General features: G+C 36.3%; 1 protein-coding gene and 1 long non-coding RNA gene across 5 annotated transcripts; one reads left to right on the top strand and one right to left on the bottom strand.

Annotated features, from left to right (window-relative positions):
* Positions 1 to 272: 272 nt before the first annotated feature.
* LOC103319173 (uncharacterized) lies at positions 273 to 12,013 on the top strand. Of its 4 annotated transcripts, XM_089045421.1 has the most exons (12): positions 273 to 1,115; positions 1,389 to 2,508; positions 2,902 to 3,243; positions 3,398 to 4,255; positions 5,220 to 6,045; positions 7,003 to 7,391; positions 7,527 to 8,331; positions 8,416 to 8,804; positions 8,965 to 9,790; positions 10,735 to 11,123; positions 11,276 to 11,448; positions 11,528 to 11,588. In XM_089045421.1, the coding sequence occupies exons 1-12, from the start codon at positions 598 to 600 to the stop codon at positions 11,529 to 11,531; spliced, it is 6,639 nt and encodes a 2,212-aa protein (XP_088901547.1). In that variant the 5' UTR covers positions 273 to 597; the 3' UTR covers positions 11,532 to 11,588. The 4 variants fall into 4 exon arrangements, with proteins under 4 accessions (XP_088901547.1, XP_088901546.1, XP_088901548.1 ...); XM_089045420.1 differs by having other exon boundaries at positions 11,276 to 12,013; XM_089045422.1 differs by lacking the exon at positions 11,276 to 11,448 and having other exon boundaries at positions 11,449 to 11,614.
* LOC148919423 (uncharacterized) lies at positions 11,958 to 15,418 on the bottom strand. The gene is made up of 3 exons (XR_016123895.1): positions 13,895 to 15,418; positions 12,426 to 13,145; positions 11,958 to 12,258 (listed from the first exon to the last, which is right to left on the bottom strand). It is a non-coding gene; the product is annotated as an uncharacterized LOC148919423 (long non-coding RNA).
* Between the last annotated feature and the right edge of the window lie 3,489 nt (positions 15,419 to 18,907).

Genomic DNA, 18,907 nt, shown 5'->3' with positions numbered 1-18,907 from the left:
TCGTAATACCACTCAATAATTTCTTGTATATTACTGTAGAATTTTCTCTTCCATTGTCCATGACATGACAGGTGTTAGAAGTTGACTTCAGCTTATGTTGCATAGCAATTTGGTGCACTTGAGATCTGGTAGTTTTGGTCCTCAGCCTTTGTTGGAACTTGGGATGCTCACGTGTCGAAATTATTGTGAGGAGGATGAATGTGGAGCCCAGTGAGCAGTGTAATGTGTAAGTTTGCAACTACGAGGCATTGAGCTTGTCTCTTCCCCCACTAAGCTTCCTTGCATTTTCCTGACCTTCAATCTTAGCCGTCCAGCAGATCGTGTAGTCAGCAGCCACAGAAAGTGACCCCTGGTTTTGGTTGCTTCCAGAAAATTACCCTCTGTTCACACTGACCTTCCACGCTTTCTCTGCCTCTCTCCGCGTCAATGACATGTTGGCAGGAACGTAGGGACTTTTGCTTCTGTTGACTGAAACGTTCAATAAGCTCAAGGCCAAACCACTCCCCAGAAAAAAAATAACTTCTTCTGCTCAAGTCGGATCGGAAGGTCAACTTGTGCATAATTTGTAGTTGGTCTGATCTGAACCAGTATCAATTAATGGATGCCAGGAAAGCCCATGAAGCCTCCTCTTCATCCTCACCATCCTCCTCATCAAAACGTTGGGAGTACCAAGTGTTCTTGAGCTTCAGAGGTGAAGACACACGCAAGGGCTTCACAGGCCACCTCCACGCCGCATTATCTAATGCCGGAATCCGCTCCTTTCTTGACGACAACGAGCTAGAAAGAGCGGAATTTATAAAAACCCAACTGGAGCAGGCAATCGACAAGTCCATGATCTCCATAATTGTCTTCTCCCAGCGTTATGCCGATTCCAGTTGGTGTCTTGACGAGCTGGTGAAGATCATGGAGTGTAGAGAACGATTGGGGCAACAGGTTATTCCATTGTTCTATAATGTTGAGGCTTCAGATGTCCGGAAACAGACTGGTAGTTTTGCAGAAGCTTTTGAGAAACATGAAGCGGGCAAACATGAGAAAGAAAAGGTACAGCGATGGAGGAATGCTCTCAGTCAAGCAGCAGATTTGTGTGGGGAAGATCTTAAAAATGCTGACAATGGGTAATTACTAATTTCTTGTTCCTTGGATTATCATCTCCTTACTTGACAACCATATGTTTTCTGTCCTTTCTGTTTTTCCAACTATGTTTTCTTTTTTACTTTGAACTTTGGTGTTTGTTTGTTTGGTTTGGTTTGGTTTGATAATGTAAGATCCATTTATCATTTGATTTTAAATCCCAATCTTAATTGTTAATTATATCTTAATTCTAAATTATTAAGTTAGGGATTCGATTTAACCTTGTAGTTTGTTCTGCTTCTGTGTTTAATTGCCAGGCATGAAGCAACGTTTATCGAGAAAATTCTTGGGGTGGTTAATAACTTGGTGAACAGAAAACACCAATTATACATCGAACACCTTGTTGGAATTACTTCTCGGATGGAGGTTTTGAGTAATCACTTGGATATCAAAAATTCAGGTTCTGAGGATGTTGTTCGCATGATTGGTATTTTGGGGATGGGCGGCATTGGAAAAACAACTCTTGCCAAAACCATTTATAACAATTTTGGACCTATCTTTGGAGGTAGGAGTTTCCTTGCAGACGTGAGGGAAGTATTTGAAAACCAACGCAGTAATGGTCTGGTTGGTTTGCAAGAACAACTTCTAAATGATATCTTGAAAAACCAGAGCATAAAGGTTGGATCTGTTGATAAAGGGATCAATATGATAAGAGAAGGACTTCGCTATAAAAGAGCACTTGTCATAATTGACGATGCAGATGATCTAAAGCAACTAGAAGCAATAGCTGGAGCTCGTGATTGGTTTGGTCCTGGAAGTAGAATTGTCATAACAACAAGAAATAAACATTTGCTAAAGCAAGTTGAAGTGGATAGCACATATGTGGCTCAAGAGATGGATGAGGAAGAAGCTCTAGAGCTCTTTAGTAGGCATGCCTTCAAAAGAGATTATCCTGATCAAGAATACCTTGACCTCTCAAAACGTGTAATTCGTTACTGTCAAGGCTTGCCACTAGCACTTCGAGTTGTTGGGTCTTTTCTGATTAAAAGATCCATAGCGGAGTGGGAAAGCCATTTGGAGAAATTGCAAATAAGTCCTGATGGAGATATTCAAAAAATACTCAGAATAAGCTATGACGGGCTACCTGATCATACAACGAGAAAGATATTCCTTGATATATCTTGTTTCTTTATTGGAGAGGACAAGGACTGTGTAACAAAAATATTAGATGGATGTGGCTTTTTTGCAACGATAGGAATCAGTGTCCTCATTGAACGGTGCCTTGTAACTGTTAGTGAGGAAAACGAGCTGATGATGCATGATTTGCTTCGAGACCTGGGAAGAGATATCGTTTATGAAAATGCCCATGGCCGCCCAGAAAAATTTAGTAGATTGTGGAAACGTGAAGACGTAACAAATGTATTGAGCGATGAATCTGTAAGTACTTTCCAAGTAAAGTTTTAGAATGCATCATGCAAGAGAAGCATATGTGTCCCGTGTCTATAATAAATTAAAATGTCATTTTCTAATATTTTTTTTTAGTACAAGCGATAGTCTATACCAAAGTAAAAGAGGGTTCCTCACAAATCCACACTACCACAGTGCCATATGAATTTGAACATGAGACCCCGTTGCCATTTCTTATATTATATCCACTAAGATCAAAGCTCAATTTGGCATAACCAACAAAAAAAGGTGTGCTTTGATTGCAAACACATACTATAGGGCGTAACATGGTCCAATACTATTAGTTGTACCTTTTGGTTAATACATATGCGGATTTTTCATGTTTGTAAATCATTTTTCTAACTCGGTATCTTTTGTTAACAGGGAACTGAAAAAATTGAAGGAGTTGCTCTACATTTGGATTTGGATGTAGATTCGGATCTACATTCAGATGTAGATTCGGATGTAGATTCGGATCTAGATTTAGATCTGGATTTGAACAGATTCAGTGCACAAGCATTTTCCAAGATGAAAAAACTGAGGTTACTCCACCTCAGCAACGTAGAGCTCACTGGAGAGTACAAAGATTTTCCCAAAAAGTTAATATGGTTGTGCTGGCATTATTTTCCTTTAGAGTCCATACCAGATGACTTTCCTGTGCAACCAAAACTAGTTGCTTTAGACCTGCAGGATAGCAAACTCAAAATAGTTTGGAAGGATTGCAAGGTATAATAATCTCAACCTAGTTGTTGTTGGTTCTTTCCTTCTGGTTCTATACATATATTATACTTCACCTTCTCTTCATTTTGGTTTAATTTCTGTATCAGAGACCTTCCTTTTGGATTTTATTTTCCATTCTAATTTTTTTTTTGTGTAACAGTTGCATCAGAATTTGAAAATCCTTAATCTCAGTTATTCCTATAAGCTAACAAAATCACCAGAATTTTCAAAACTCCCAAATCTCGAGGAATTGATATTGGCAGGCTGTGTGAGTTTGTCGGAGGTTCACTCATCCATCGGGGATCTTGGAAGACTTTCTTTGGTAAATCTTGAAGGCTGCATAAGGCTAAGGGATCTCCCACTGAATTTCTATAAATCCAAGTCTGTTGAAACTCTTCTACTTGGTGGTTGTTCAAGTTTTGAAAAGTTGGCTGAGGGCTTAGGGGACATGGTATCATTGACAACTCTGGAAGCGAATAAGACAGCCATAAGACAAATACCATCTTCCATATTAAAATTGAAGAAACTGAAAGTTTTATCTTTATGTTATGTGAAAGGGTCGCCATCAACAAATCTTTTGCCTCATTCGTTGCAAAGTTTAAGCTCTTTAAGAGAATTAGCTCTTGCAGACTGGAGTTTAACTGATGATGCATTCCCCAAGGATCTCGGTAGCCTAATTTCCTTAGAAAATTTAGATCTTGCAAGCAATGACTTTTGTAGCCTACCAAGCCTCAGTCGTCTTTCACAGCTTCAAAATTTGTCTTTAAATAATTGCAAAAATCTTCGTGCGATCCCAGATTTACCAACAAATTTGGAAGTCTTACGAGCATATGGCTGCATGGCATTGGAAAAAATGCCAGATTTTTCGGAAATGTCAAATATAAGAGAATTGTATCTACGTGATTCGGGCAAACTCACTGAGGTTCCAGGCCTGTATAAGTCATTAAACTCCATGACAGAGATTCATATGGAAAACTGCACTAATCTCACTGCCGATTTTAGGAAGAACATCCTACAGGTCAATCCTTCTCTCTCTCTCTCTCATACATCTTTCTCTTTCTATCTGTTAGTTTAAGGGCATGTTTACGTATCAGTAATGGGTATGGAAGGAAAGGGAATGATTTCCATTCCTGACTTCTCCTGCGTTTACTTGCAATCAGGAATGAAAAAATAAGTGGGCCCTATCTCAAAATCCATAATCACATTCCCTCAAAATTAGGAATCAGATCAACTAAGGGGGAGTAGTCGATACGATTCCCATTCCTATTTTCTCTTAATAACTTTCAAAAATACCCTTATCACTTTATCATAATTCTAAAATTAATTTAGATTCTGATTTATGCAAATTAGTAAACAATAACAATGGAAATCAATCCAATTCCATTGCTAATTCCATATGTTTAGTAAACAGCTTAATGAGAATGATTCTTCCCATACAGATTTAGTAGTTCTCCGATTCCTAAATTCTTTGATTCCTTAGTTTATCCATTACTGATACGTAAAGAGAAGAGGTTTAGAGAATGGTTGGTAGTGTTTAAGACAACAGTTTAATTTGGAATGGAAAACTTTTGAAAGAGGAACAAGGTAGTTTTTATTCTATTGACTGAGGTAGGAAAGGTACAAGGCTTTAATACCTGAGTTTGATGATTGCATTAATTGGACAGCTGTAGTTTTCCAGCTTACATTTTCGTAAAGGCATCAAGCCTATGTATAGGAGACTTAACCGACAGTAGCTTAGTCGGTGAGATTAGCTCTTTGAATATTTTATATTATAGCACACTTTGATCTCTCAGATTTTTTGTATTCACCGACTTTGTTAAGTCGGTTTGCACATTCGTTAAAATTCTGGACTTTTCTATATCATTCAAGACTTTTGTATACTATTTAAGGTACAATTGTGCATTATTTTTTAATATTGTCTCATGTACACATGCATGCATAAGAATGTATTTCTTATAGACATTTGGCTCTACATGGTATAGGGATGGACTTCTTGCGGATATGGTGGCATTTTTCTCAGTGGAAATGATATTCCTGATTGGTTCGACTATGTCCATGACGATGATATTGTGTATTTCACTGTGCCTCAAAGTGATGGTCGTAATTTGAAAGGGTTAACTTTGTCCTTCGTTTGCTCTTCAGCCATATACGGTTGTCATATTAGCATTAAAAACATGACCAAGGGTACTGAGCTTGACGCCGAGATCATACCCGATTGTCGAACTACGCGTTATTATCTTTGGCAGGGACAGATATCAAATGACGAGCTCAAATTGCAAGACGGTGATAATGTCTGGATTGAAATAATAGTGAACAAACGGGCGAAGGTGAAGAAAACAGGTGTTAGTCCGGTATGGGACAAATTTATGAACGAAAATATGATTGATTACGACCTTTATGCTTATGAACGACACCCATATCTGGTCAATGATGATGGCATCATTCATGTCGAATATGATGATCACATAACAAAATCACCAGACTTTCCAAAATTCCCAAATCTTGAAAAGTTGATACTGAAAGGTTGTAAAAGCTTGTATAAGGTTCACTCATCCATCGGGGATCTTGGAAGACTTTCTTTGGTAAATCTTGAAGGCTGCATCGAGCTAGAGGATCTCCCACTGAATTTCTATAAATCCAAGTCTATTGAAACTCTTATACTAAATGGTTGTTCAAGATTTGGGAACTTGGCTGATGGCTTAGGGGACATGGCATCATTGACAATTTTGGAAGCAAATAAGACAGGCATCAGACAAATTCCATCTTCCATGGTAAAATTGAAGAAGTTGAGAATTTTATCTCTATCTGGTGAGAATTTTGAAATTCCATTTTTTACCCCTTTCGTTACATGACTTAAACTCTTTAAGACCATCTCCAACCCTTGGGGTGGAAACTCAAATTTTGAGTTTAGCCTCCAAAAACCATCTCCAACCCATGTATTTTGGGAGGTGGAAATTTGAGAAATCTCAAATTCGGACTGGAATTCCACCCAAACTATTGTCTGGACTGATAATGTTTGTGGGCCCAAAATCTACTTTTTCTTCTTTGTTTTTCACCTTGGAAGCCCACGTGAACAACAAAAAGTGTTGGCCCCACGTGAGTTTTGCAACAAGCTGACCATTTGATTGAATCCCAACCGCTACTTTTTCAAAATTATGCGGTGCTCTATTTTTTCTTTTTCTTTTTAATTTTCTTTTTAATTTTTTTAATATTCCAACAGCTATAATTTGTGTCAGCCAATTTTTTTCTCCCTTTGTTTTCCTTTCTCTCTTTGTTATATTTTTTCATTCTACTTTCATTCTTATATTTTTTTCATTATATTTTATACTTTACTCATTCTTAGCACATTAATTTGTGTCAATTAACAATAGAGCAACAACCACTTTTATACAAATTTTCATAATTTAAACACACAACATAATTTAAACACATATGGTGTTGTACTTATTTTTATTTTCAAGTGAAAATCTATTATGTTTTGGAATTTTAATTTTTTTAGGTTAAAATGTTTAGAAAATTAAATCACGAACGTTGAAACAAAAATAATGTCAAGAAAAGTTAATGAGAAAAAAAATTTAGGAGTTAATTATTTTTAAACAATTTAATAAAGTTGCGGACTTAAATTATGAGTCTGCAAGGTTGGAGGAAAAAAAAATTTGAGTCATGAAAATACATGAATAGTTGTATTTTGAAGGGTGGAAATTTGAGTTTAGCCCCAACATGGTTGGATATGGTCTAATAGAGTTATCTCAACTTTGGATGCAGGCTGCAGTTTAACTGAGGATGCAATCCCTAAGGATCTATGTAGCCTAATTTCCTTAGAAGATCTGCTTCTTGAAGCCAATAAATTTCGTAGCCTGCCAAGTCTCGCTGGTCTTTCAAAGCTCAAGGTCTTGTGTGTAAATGCATGCAAATTTCTTCGTGCAATCCCAGATTTACCAACCAATTTGCATGTTCTGAAAGCAAATGACTGCCCAGAATTGGAAACAATTCCAGATTTTTCAAAAATGTGGAATATGAGAGAATTGTATCTAAGTGATTCGTTCAAACTCACTGAGGTTCCAGGCTTGGATAAATCATTAAACTCCATGACAAGGATTCATATGGAAGGCTGCACCAATCTCACTGCCAGTTTTAGGAACAACATCCTACAGGTCTCTCTCTCTCTCTCACACACACACACACACGCACATACATGTTTCTCTTTCTATCACATACAACGCATAAGAATGTACACATGCATGCATAAGAATGTATTTCTTATAGAAATTTGGCTCTACATGGTATAGGGATGGACTTCTTGCGGATATGGTGGCATTTTTCTCAGTGGAAATGATATTCCTGATTGGTTCGACTATGTCCATGACGATGATATTGTGTATTTCACTGTGCCTCAAAGTGTTGGTCGTAATTTGGAAGGGTTAACTTTGTCCTTCGTTTACTCTTCAGACGAATGCTACAGATTTGCATTAGCATTAAAAACAGGACCAAAGGGTACTGAGCTTGACGCCATGATCACACCCTATTCCAGTTATCGAACAGATTATCTTTGGCAGGGACAGTTATCAAATGACAAGCTCGAATTGCAAGACGGTGATAATGTCTTGATTGAAATAATAGTGGAGGCGAAGGTGAAGGTGAAGAGAACAGGTGTTGTTCTGGTATGGGACGAATTTATGAACGAAAATATGATTGATTACCATCTTTGTCGATATGAACAACGCCAAAATTATGTCGAATATGATAATCACATAATAAAATCACCGGACTTTTCAAAATTCCCAAATATTGAAAAGTTGATATTCAAAGGTTGTAAGCCCTTGTATAAGGTCCACTCATCCATCGGGAATCTTGAAAGACTTTCTTTGGTAAATCTTGAAGACTGCGAAATGCTAAGGGATCTCCCACCGAATTTCTATAAATCCAAGTCTATTGAAACTCTTATACTGAATGGTTGTTCAAGATTTGAAGACTTGGCTGATGGCTTAGGGGACATGGTATCATTGACAACTCTGAAAGCGGATTGCACAGCCATCAGACAAATTCCATCTTCCATAGTAAAATTGAAGAAGTTGAGAATTTTATCTCTATCTGGTGAGAATTTTGAAATTCCATCTTTTACCCCTTTCGTTACATGGCTTAAACTCTTTAATATAGTTAAGTTAACTTTGGATGCAGGCTGCAATTTGACTGAGGATGCAATCCCAAAGGATCTATGTAGCCTAATTTCCTTAGAAGATTTGCTTCTTGAAGCCAATAAATTTCGTAGCCTGCCAAGTCTCGCTGGTCTTTCAAAGCTCAAGGTCTTGTGTGTAAATGCATGCAAATTTCTTCGTGCAATCCCAGATTTACCAACCAATTTGCATGTTCTGAAAGCAAATGACTGCCCAGAATTGGAAACAATTCCAGATTTTTCAAAAATGTGGAATATGAGAGAATTGTATCTAAGTGATTCGTTCAAACTCACTGAGGTTCCAGGCTTGGATAAGTCATTAAACTCCATGACAAGGATTCATATGGAAGGCTGCACCAATCTCACTGCCAGTTTTAGGAACAACATCCTACAGGTCTCTCTCTCTCTCTCTCTCACACACACACACACACACACACACACACACAAACACAAAGGCACAGCTACAATTGTGCATTACTTTTTAATATTGTCTCATGTACACATGCATGCATAAGAATGTATTTCTTATAGAAATTTGGCTCTACATGGTATAGGGATGGACTTCTTGCGGATATGGTGGCATTTTTCTCAGTGGAAATGATATTCCTGATTGGTTCGACTATGTCCATGACGATGATATTGTGTATTTCACTGTGCCTCAAAGTGATGGTCGTAATTTGAAAGGGTTAACTTTGTCCTTCGTTTGCTCTTCAGCCATAAACGGTTGTCGTATTAGCATTAAAAACATGACCAAGGGTACTGAGCTTGACGCCGGGATCATACCTGATTGTCGAACTACGCGTTATTATCTTTGGCAGGGACATATATCAAATGACGAGCTCAAATTGCAAGACGGTGATAATGTCTGGATTGAAATAATAGTGAACAAACGGGCGAAGGTGAAGAAAACAGGTGTTAGTCCGGTATGGGACAAATTTATGAACGAAAATATGATTGATTACGACCTTTATGCTTATGAACGACACCCATATCTGGTCAATGATGATGGCATCATTCATGTCGAATATGATGATCACATAACAAAATCACCAGACTTTCCAAAATTCCCAAATCTTGAAAAGTTGATATTGAAAGGTTGTAAAAGCTTGTATAAGGTTCACTCATCCATCGGGGATCTTGGAAGACTTTCTTTGGTAAATCTTGAAGGCTGCGAAAGCCTAGAGGATCTCCCACTGAATTTCTATAAATCCAAGTCTATTGAAACTCTTATACTGAATGGTTGTTCAAGATTTGGGAACTTGGCTGACGGCTTAGGGGACATGGCATCATTGACAATTTTGGAAGCAGATAAGACAGGCATCAGACAAATTCCATCTTCCATGGTAAAATTGAAGAAGTTGAGAATTTTATCTCTATCTGGTGAGAATTTTGAAATTCCATCTTTTACCCCTTTCGTTACATGGCTTAAACTCTTTAAGACCATCTCCAACCCTTGGGGTGGAAACTCAAATTTTGAGTTTAGCCTCCAAAAACCATCTCCAACCCATGTATTTTGGGAGGTGGAAATTTGAGAAATCTCAAATTCGGACTGGAATTCCACCCAAACTATTGTCTGGACTGATAATGTTTGTGGACCCAAAATCTACTTTTTCTTCTTTGTTTTTCACCTTGGAAGCCCACGTGAACAACAAAAAGTGTTGGCCCCACGTGAGTTTTGCAACAGGCTGACCATTTGATTGAATCCCAATCGCTACTTTTTCAAAATTATGCGGTGCTCTATTTTTTCCTTTTTTTTTAATTTTTTAATATTCCAACAGCTATAATTTGTGTCAGCCAATTTTTTTCTCCCTTTGTTTTCCTTTATCTCTTTGTTATATTTTTTCATTCTACTTTCATTCTTATATTTTTTTCATTATATTTTATACTTTACTCATTCTTAGCACATTAATTTGTGTCAATTAACAATAGAGCAACAACCACTTTTATACAAATTTTCATAATTTAAACACACTTACATAATTTAAACACATATGGTGTTGTACTTATTTTTATTTTCAAGTGAAAATCTATTATGTTTTGGAATTTTAATTTTTTTAGGTTAAAATGTTTAGAAAATTAAATCACGAACGTTGAAACAAAAATAATGTCAAGAAAAATTAATGAGAAAAAAAATTTAGGAGTTAATCATTTTTAAACAATTTAATAAAGTTGCGGACTTAAATTATGAGTCTGCAAGGTTGGAGGAAAAAAAAATTTGAGTCATGAAAATACATGAATAGTTGTATTTTGAAGGGTGGAAATTTGAGTTTAGCCCCAACATAGTTGGAGGTGGTCTAATAGAGTTATCTCAACTTTGGATGCAGGCTGCAGTTTAACTGAGGATGCAATCCCTAAGGATCTATGTAGCCTAATTTCCTTAGAAGATCTGCTTCTTGAAGCCAATAAATTTCGTAGCCTGCCAAGTCTCGCTGGTCTTTCAAAGCTCAAGGTCTTGTGTGTAAATGCATGCAAATTTCTTCGTGCAATCCCAGATTTACCAACCAATTTGCATGTTCTGAAAGCAAATGACTGCCCAGAATTGGAAACAATTCCAGATTTTTCAAAAATGTGGAATATGAGAGAATTGTATCTAAGTGATTCGTTCAAACTCACTGAGGTTCCAGGCTTGGATAAGTCATTAAACTCCATGACAAGGATTCATATGGAAGGCTGCACCAATCTCACTGCCAGTTTTAGGAACAACATCCTACAGGTCTCTCTCTCTCTCTCTCTCTCTCTCTCTCTCTCTCTCTCTCACACACACACACACACACACACAAACACAAAGGCACAGCTGCAGATGGGGCCCATATATATAATGATACATCCATGCATGTATAAGAATGTATTGCTTCTGGTGTGCAGAGATGGACTTCTTGCGGATTTGGTGGAATTTATTTGAATGGAATTTATGATATTCCTGAGTGGTTCAAAATCCCCAATGATGTGGGCTATATCGTCTTCATTGAAGTTCCTCAAAGAAACATGGGTCGTGATTTAAAAGGGTTGACTATATGCTTCGTTTACTCTTCATACAGGTCAAAACTCGTAGATTCTGAAGTTCCTATTTGCATTATTGTTAGAAATCTTACCAAACGAACTGCTTTGCACACCAAGATAGCATTTGCCTCCTCAACAACTTACAAAAGACCAGAAGACCATTTGTTTTGGTGGACACTCGGACAAAGTACTGCTTTGCACTCCCGGATAGCATTTCCCTTGGTAGAAACTTGCAGTAAACCTGAAGACCATTATCTTTGGCAGGGACAATTGTCAAACGATGTGCTCCGTTTGGAAGGCGGTGACCGTGTATCGATTTTTGTAATGCCTGATGTTGATTTTGTGAGAATGAAGATAGGGGTTCATCTAGAATGGGACAAAGTCATGAAGGAAAATATGGATAATCCGGATCGTCATTTGTATGATTGGGAAACAAGTGGGGATTTTTGAGGGAGTTGATGAGTCCATTAAAAGAAATTGTTGTCACTGAGACAAATGGTAACCATACTGAGCAAGCCATCAATCTTGATGGAGGAAGAAGAAGCCATGATGAAGCAGAGACTGTATTTCTTAATCTTTTAAGCTACAGCACTATTACACTCTGTACAGTTGTCTAACTAATTTACATACCCTACTAACAACTCACGTGCCTTGCACACCTAACTCACTAACTGTTTACAATCATATCAATAGTTAACAGTTAGTGCGCTTTAAGTAGATCAACACCCCAATGCCGGTTAAAACAACATCACACTTGCCAAAACTCCATCTCGTTTTCTGGGTTGTGGTTGTAACCGAGGTTTTGTTCTGTGCCCAGAATCAAAGTAGTCCAGATGCAACCTTGAAACCTGAGGAAGAGATGGAGATGGAGATCGAGGCAGAGGCACAAGGAAATAAATCATACAACATAAAATAATTACACATAAAAAATAATTTAAAAAACTTTCCATTAACTTATTGGGTAATCTGATCCTGTCAATTACAAAGTTAAAATTTTCAATAAGAAAACAATCACAAATTTCAATAGGAAATCTCCTTCAATGATTTGGTGATGAGATGACTCAAATGAGAGAGCCGCGCAGAGACCACCACTTGTCCCAAAGCCCCACATGTCACATTCTGGTGCATTCTTCACTTCTGTAGGTAGCAGACACGTGTCAGCATAAGCAGCAACATACGCTTCACATCTCCTTCGCACAAGTAACATTTTTACATTTAAGACCGAAATAGTACATGGAGCTTCACATTTAAGACCAAACATAAATCCCAAAATATAGGAAAACCCTATGCAATCCAAATTCCATAAAACAGTCTAGTTCGACTATTCAATGGACCTACCAATACAAACAACACGTGAAAATTATACAATTTATAAAACTTGTGTGCCTCAATTTCAATAAGAAAGTTAGGAAGATACATGACATATTTGGAAGTGCTTATGTGTCACGTCCCAATTTGAAAATAAGGAATATTCCCGAATCAAGGTGTGAGTCATACCATAGTCATAAGAATAAAATTCTACAACCATGATATGATGAGAAAAAGAGCCACAAATAAATACAAATTTACTTAACAACACAGAATCAGAGTCACAATAACTCGTAGTTATTTACACACTAAGATCTTTGTTAACCCGTTGACTACTTACAAAAGTTAATTACACAAATCGACAACAAAAACCTAGTAGCTTGGTTGAAACCCGCTTCCTCAAATTTCGCCTTGAATCCTGCACAATCTATTAGGGTATGAGCATTCTAATGTTCAGTAGAGTACCATCAAACCCCTCAATGTCAACTATCACAGTTAATCAAAGTGTCATGCATCAAACAATACAAGATATATAAGTTATGAAATCCGACCAAATAAATAAATTTTCATATGCAGTGATGCCATGAACTCACTCCCTTCTAATCCCACTAATTCATACCTTAGGGCAACAAGCCTGCATGTCTCAGACCATGTGTTTTACCACTGTGGCTTCGAATACCCTAAAATATGAACTAGCACCCGTCCATCCCTTAACCCAGTTTTCTTTTGTTTACGAATTTCTCAACTTTCACTTTTCATTAGAGGCCCTGCTCCCATTACCTCATTATATTCAAGCCCTGCTCTCGTCACTTGAATATATTTTACTTTTTTTTCTTACTCGGATATATCTAAGGCATTCTCCCACCCCTTAGATATACGTCAAACGACACACACACCCCAAACACCACTGTCTTTATGATGCATATGTAATGCAGTTTATTTACCTCTACAGAATAATAATACAAATAATAACAATAATATATATCAGACTTAATCACATGAATATTCACCAAACATCAAATAATATCTACGGAGAAAGAACAATAATAATATTCACATAACATCAAATAATATCCACCGAGCAGAGCAACAATAATATTTATATTAATAGTACTATATATAAGCACCAAGATTAAAAGTGATATAGTATAATAATCGGGAATCAGGAAACCCTACCTCATGTCCAGCTAGCTTAACCTTGTGCAGGTTCGTCCTTGAAAGTACGTAGACCTAAAGCCCCCAAAAAACACTTGACATGTTGTTCGACCTGATCATTACTCCCTTAACCTCATGTTCAAACAAGTATTAGAACCAAGCGTCAAGGAAAACCAATCTATTCCCCTGCTATAATTGTTCCACTCTTTGGGATGTTTAAAATCAGGGGGTTCGGCTCTAGACTCATAAAGAAAATTAAAAACATCAATTTAAAACAAAACTTTAGTTTTGCTAAACATTTAGGTTGGAACACGTTAACTTTGAAAATTCACTAAATATTATGTTTAAATCAAAATAATGTAAAAAATTTCAAATCAGAACTAGACATAGAAAAATTTTAAAATGTCAAATTTGATGGAAATTAGGGTTAAGGAAGCATGTCAAAGTAGAACCAAAACAAACTAGGCTGCAAAATGTTCTTTTTTTCAGGTTTGTACACTTTATTTTGAAAACTCACCAAAATTTTAATTTACAACCAAAATGGATAAAACTTTCTAGATTTGAAGAAAATACATGAAAGTAAAATATATTAAAATTTCATGAAAATTAAACTTCAGGAAGTTTTCAAACACGTATACAAAACATGACATGCGGTAGAATCAGAACAATTCCAACAACATAGTCTCTACTTTGAAATTTCACAAAAAACTCAATTTAAATTCAAATGGCACAAAACCAACTTTGAAATAACCCTTGAGATATCAATTTTGATATAACAAAATTCCAGAATAAAATTGGTACAAAATCACATCGACATAATCTAGAACTTCACAGAAACGCACTTTGAAAGAAATATATGGCATTGAGGCAATCTAACCAATACTTGATTTACAACTAGTACTCAAAGAGACAATAAGAAGATGAGCTTTCAAACCTTCAAAGAATCATTTACTTGAGATGATAGTGGCTAATTTTATCAATTGAATGACAAGTAACAAACCATTTGAGAGAAAGTACACATCTATAACAAGAAATTCAATATAATCAAAGAACAAGTTCCACTCTAAACTTTCCCAAGGTGGCTATAGAAGTCAGATCAACCTAAATTTTTGATATGTTATATTAGACAGAATTTTGAACAACTTTTATGAAGGAACCAAAGTCATTTGAGTACAAGAAATCATATAAATATTCTGAAAACGAGCATACTACTGTGAAATCCGAAAATGGAAAACATACTATGATCATACCAAGTTTTCGGAGTCAATACTAATCGGATTGAGGTGAAAATGGAGTATGTTATAGGAATCACTTAAATGAACAACTTTTATGAAGGAAGTTTGCTCATTTGAGCTCTCTAAATTTGATTTCTCAGCTGCTCCAAGGAAGTGACGAATTTTTGAATTTTTGAAGAAGAACAAAAGAAGAATGAGGATGAAAATATGTGAATGAGGAAGAAAGGGATGATACAATGAATGATGAAGATAGGAATAATTTCATTATTGAAGATTCTTAGAGGTGAGTCATCAATTTAGAGTGATAATACAATGAATGGGGAGGAAGAGAATACATTCATGATTAATTTAAGGAATCTTAGGCTAGGTGAGTCATCAATTTAGAATAGGTGACTCACCACTTTCATAATTGCAAATTTGGAAGCTTGAGGTAAGAGGGGAAGAATGGGAAGAGGGTGGTTTGATGCCCTCCACGTTTTTTTTTTGTTGCCTACAAGGGTATTTTGGTAATCTTTCACACAAAGGGGTATTTTAGTCATGTTTGTCTAACTTTAAATTAAACACACTTAATTTAATAATCTCAATCCAAAATCACTTGATAAAATACCCAGAATCATTCTCCACAAAATATTATTTTTCACTAAAATATGAAAATCTACCTTGAATTTTTTCGGAGGTGTTACATTATGGTGACATCCTACATTTCTTAAGGAAGGGAATTTTCAAATATTAAGAAGACTTACCATGTTCTCATCATCAAATGCAGCGTCTATGAAGCGATTTGAAAAACCTAAAGTACAATACTCACTCAGTAACCCCTATGTACCACTTGTGGGAAACTTAAAGTACAATACTCACATGATATACATGCTAAGTCTAAATATTATATTAGCCACTATATGTCAACTCATCGTTTATCTAAGTTATATGCATCATAGTTGTGCCAATTATCTAGTGTATGTGTAACAACTAAGCTGCATGATGCTATTTCTGACCTCAAATGTGTGGATGCCATGAATGTTGAAGTGGAAGCTTTGAACAAGAATGAAACTTGAGATTTAGTCCCTTTACCAAGAGGGAAGAAAGTTGATGGGTGCATATGGGTGTTTACTTTGAAGCATAAGGCTGACGGTTCTATTGACTGATACAAGGCTAGATTAGCAGATGAGTGTATAACAAGAGATCTCTACCCTTAGTAATAAGGGAGAATGTTATGATGATATGATTCAGGAGTCTTCAGCTGAAGCACTAGTTATGAATGAGAATGGTAATTCCAATCATACTTGTATGAGTCATATAAGATTGGAGTTCACATTAGGGGCTTGACATGTTTTCTGTGCGCTAATTATGTAACCACAAACATTGAGTCAGAGAATGACTGTATTACATTGTAATTGCAACTAAATAGGTTCTCCACCACATTCTACATTGGTTTGGATAACCGTAACATCTTACAAGATGTCACTCACGTTTGTGGAAGCCTTGAGGATATACTATAACTATGTCCTCATAATAGGGAGAATTAAAAGGGTTTTAATTCACAATCGATTAAGGAAGAGTTCATATCGCCCATTGCCTCATTGATTAGAATCTAACGGAAAGATGAGAGATGAAAAATTAATTATGAGATGATTTGCAACTTCCTTCATGGTATTAGAGTGGGTTTGCCCACGTGTGAAAGCCCAACGGTCAACGTGCTCCACATTACCCAATATGAGTTGTCCACGTGTTACACTTGAAAATTCGACACACATGCTGGGGTGTGTGAGAATGTGAATGTGAAAATGTCCCACATTGGAAAGTTAAAAAACCTAGCAATGGCTTATAAGGAGTTGGAGTGCTCCTTCCATTAGTTTTGGGGTGGAACTGATGTATAATTTTACTACCTGAAAATTAGATAGTTAAATTCAAGAAATAAACTTGCAAGCGCACAAGGTTAATGCAATATAGCCAAGGCAAGTACAAGGTCGTTCCCACAGAGACTGAATAAATTCTCAAGTTGTTGTGAATTATAAACTAATTTAAATCCTAAATTACTCTAGACACCCTAATTAATAAACTTAAAACTAATGACTCAACTAAAACTTAATAGAGGATTTTTGAAAGTTGGTTTTGAAAGATTTTCTTTGAAAGAACGTTGAAAACAAGAAAATTAAAAGACAAGATAACGAAGAAAAACGTGAACTAAATAAGTTTGTGAAAGATTTTAAAGAAGCTTACCAAGACAACAATTTCACCACAATTCCTCTTATCCAAACCTTAGCATGCATACTATCAAAATTCCCAAGTTATGTTGATGATTAGTTCTCCAAAATTATGACTAATTCTTTTCACAGCAATTAACCACTTCTTCTTACATGCAATTTATCCTTGGCGTGAGGCATAAATATAAACATATAAAAAGACCTTAGGTTCAATGAGAACTTCACACAATCACACAAACCCCTAAGAGTATAGTGTTTACCTTAGGCGCATTCATGAATTTAATCATAAAAAGCAAAACTCATATTAGGCATGGCGTATACCCTAACATGCATCAAATTACTTAACCAAAAACCTAGATGGTAGCTAAGCATCAAGATCATTAGTTAGGAAAATAAGCACAGTGATTAAATTTCAACAACATGGAAATTCTAATAGCATGACATAACTAAGCTTTGAATAATTAGAAAAGGGTTACATTGTGTCTTAGTAAAAGAAAATTAGTTACTCATAATCATGGTAACAAAGCAAAAATAAAACATGGAGAAAGAGATAAGGAAAACCCTTAGAGTTTAGAGGCACGGTGGCTCTTCCTTGCTCCACGGTTGAAGTCTGAAATTTCTGGTCCCTTGAGCCTCTACGACCTCCCCTCTTAAAAGAACCTAAAACCTAGTTAGAATGGGCCTAAACAAGTGGCCTTACACGAAGACTTGATTTCCAAGTCAGTTCCTAACTAGAAAAGCTAATTAAAACTAAGTTTCCTAAAACCTCCAGGAAACTGCACGTGATCCTCATTGAGAATGCGATTTGGACACGTTTCTGACCTCCAAAAATTACGTATGACCACTCTTTGGAAAGCTCTGGATGTCTTCTTTTCAGCCATATATCATGTGCCTCAATCCGATGTTGTATGAGTGAGTTGTAGCCAAAATACCCCTGCTGACTCAGTATTCTCCGGGAATTGATTTATGCTGAATTGTCTAATTAAAAATGGGCACCTTAGCAGCCTTCAAAAATTATGAAAATATTCATGGATAAACTTCAAGATGCTGTCTCCCATCTCCAATTGGAATCATGTCGAACTCTATTATGATGAATATTTGACGAATTTATTCATTCCGTGGCTCATAAGCTGAAAAACAGGAAATAACTCAACTCAGCATCTTTAGTCCAAATTAATTCACAAAACTAAGTAAAAAGGATATAAAATCATGTGAATTTATGAACACATCAGGAACCTCAACTTCCTTTAGAGTTTAGGATTTTAGGGTTTGACGTGGGTCTAAACTCAAAACCCTAAAGCCAATGTCTCATATACGTGCTCCACGTCACCAAATAGGTGCTGTCCACATGTTACGCTTGAAATTCATCACACATGCGAGGGCGTGTGAGAATATAACATCAATAATAATAGAAAATTAGTTAAATACCCATTCCTAGACATAGTTCTATAAAGGAACCCTATATCATTCAATGTATATAAACACACCCAAAAAATACTCAAAACTGACAGTTGTTACATTTTTTAGTTTAATTAGTTAAATGAAATACCTTTATTACCCATTTAGTATTAAATTAGTTTTTTTGAAAAATTCTG

This window comes from Prunus mume, linkage group LG2, assembly GCF_029339155.1.
Source record: "Prunus mume cultivar Tortuosa linkage group LG2, ASM2933915v1, whole genome shotgun sequence".
In the NCBI taxonomy this organism is placed as follows: Eukaryota; Viridiplantae; Streptophyta; class Magnoliopsida; order Rosales; family Rosaceae; genus Prunus; species Prunus mume.
This window is presented reverse-complemented; position numbering and strand designations above follow the sequence as displayed.

Coding starts and splice junctions, on each gene's coding strand:
- LOC103319173 (XM_089045420.1), top strand. CDS start 598: ATGGATGCCAGGAAAGCCCATGAAGCCTCCTCTTCATCCTCACCATCC. Junction 1,116..1,388: donor CTTAAAAATGCTGACAATGG/GTAATTACTAAT, acceptor TTTAATTGCCAG/GCATGAAGCAACGTTTATCG. Junction 6,046..7,002: donor GAGAATTTTATCTCTATCTG/GTGAGAATTTTG, acceptor CTTTGGATGCAG/GCTGCAGTTTAACTGAGGAT.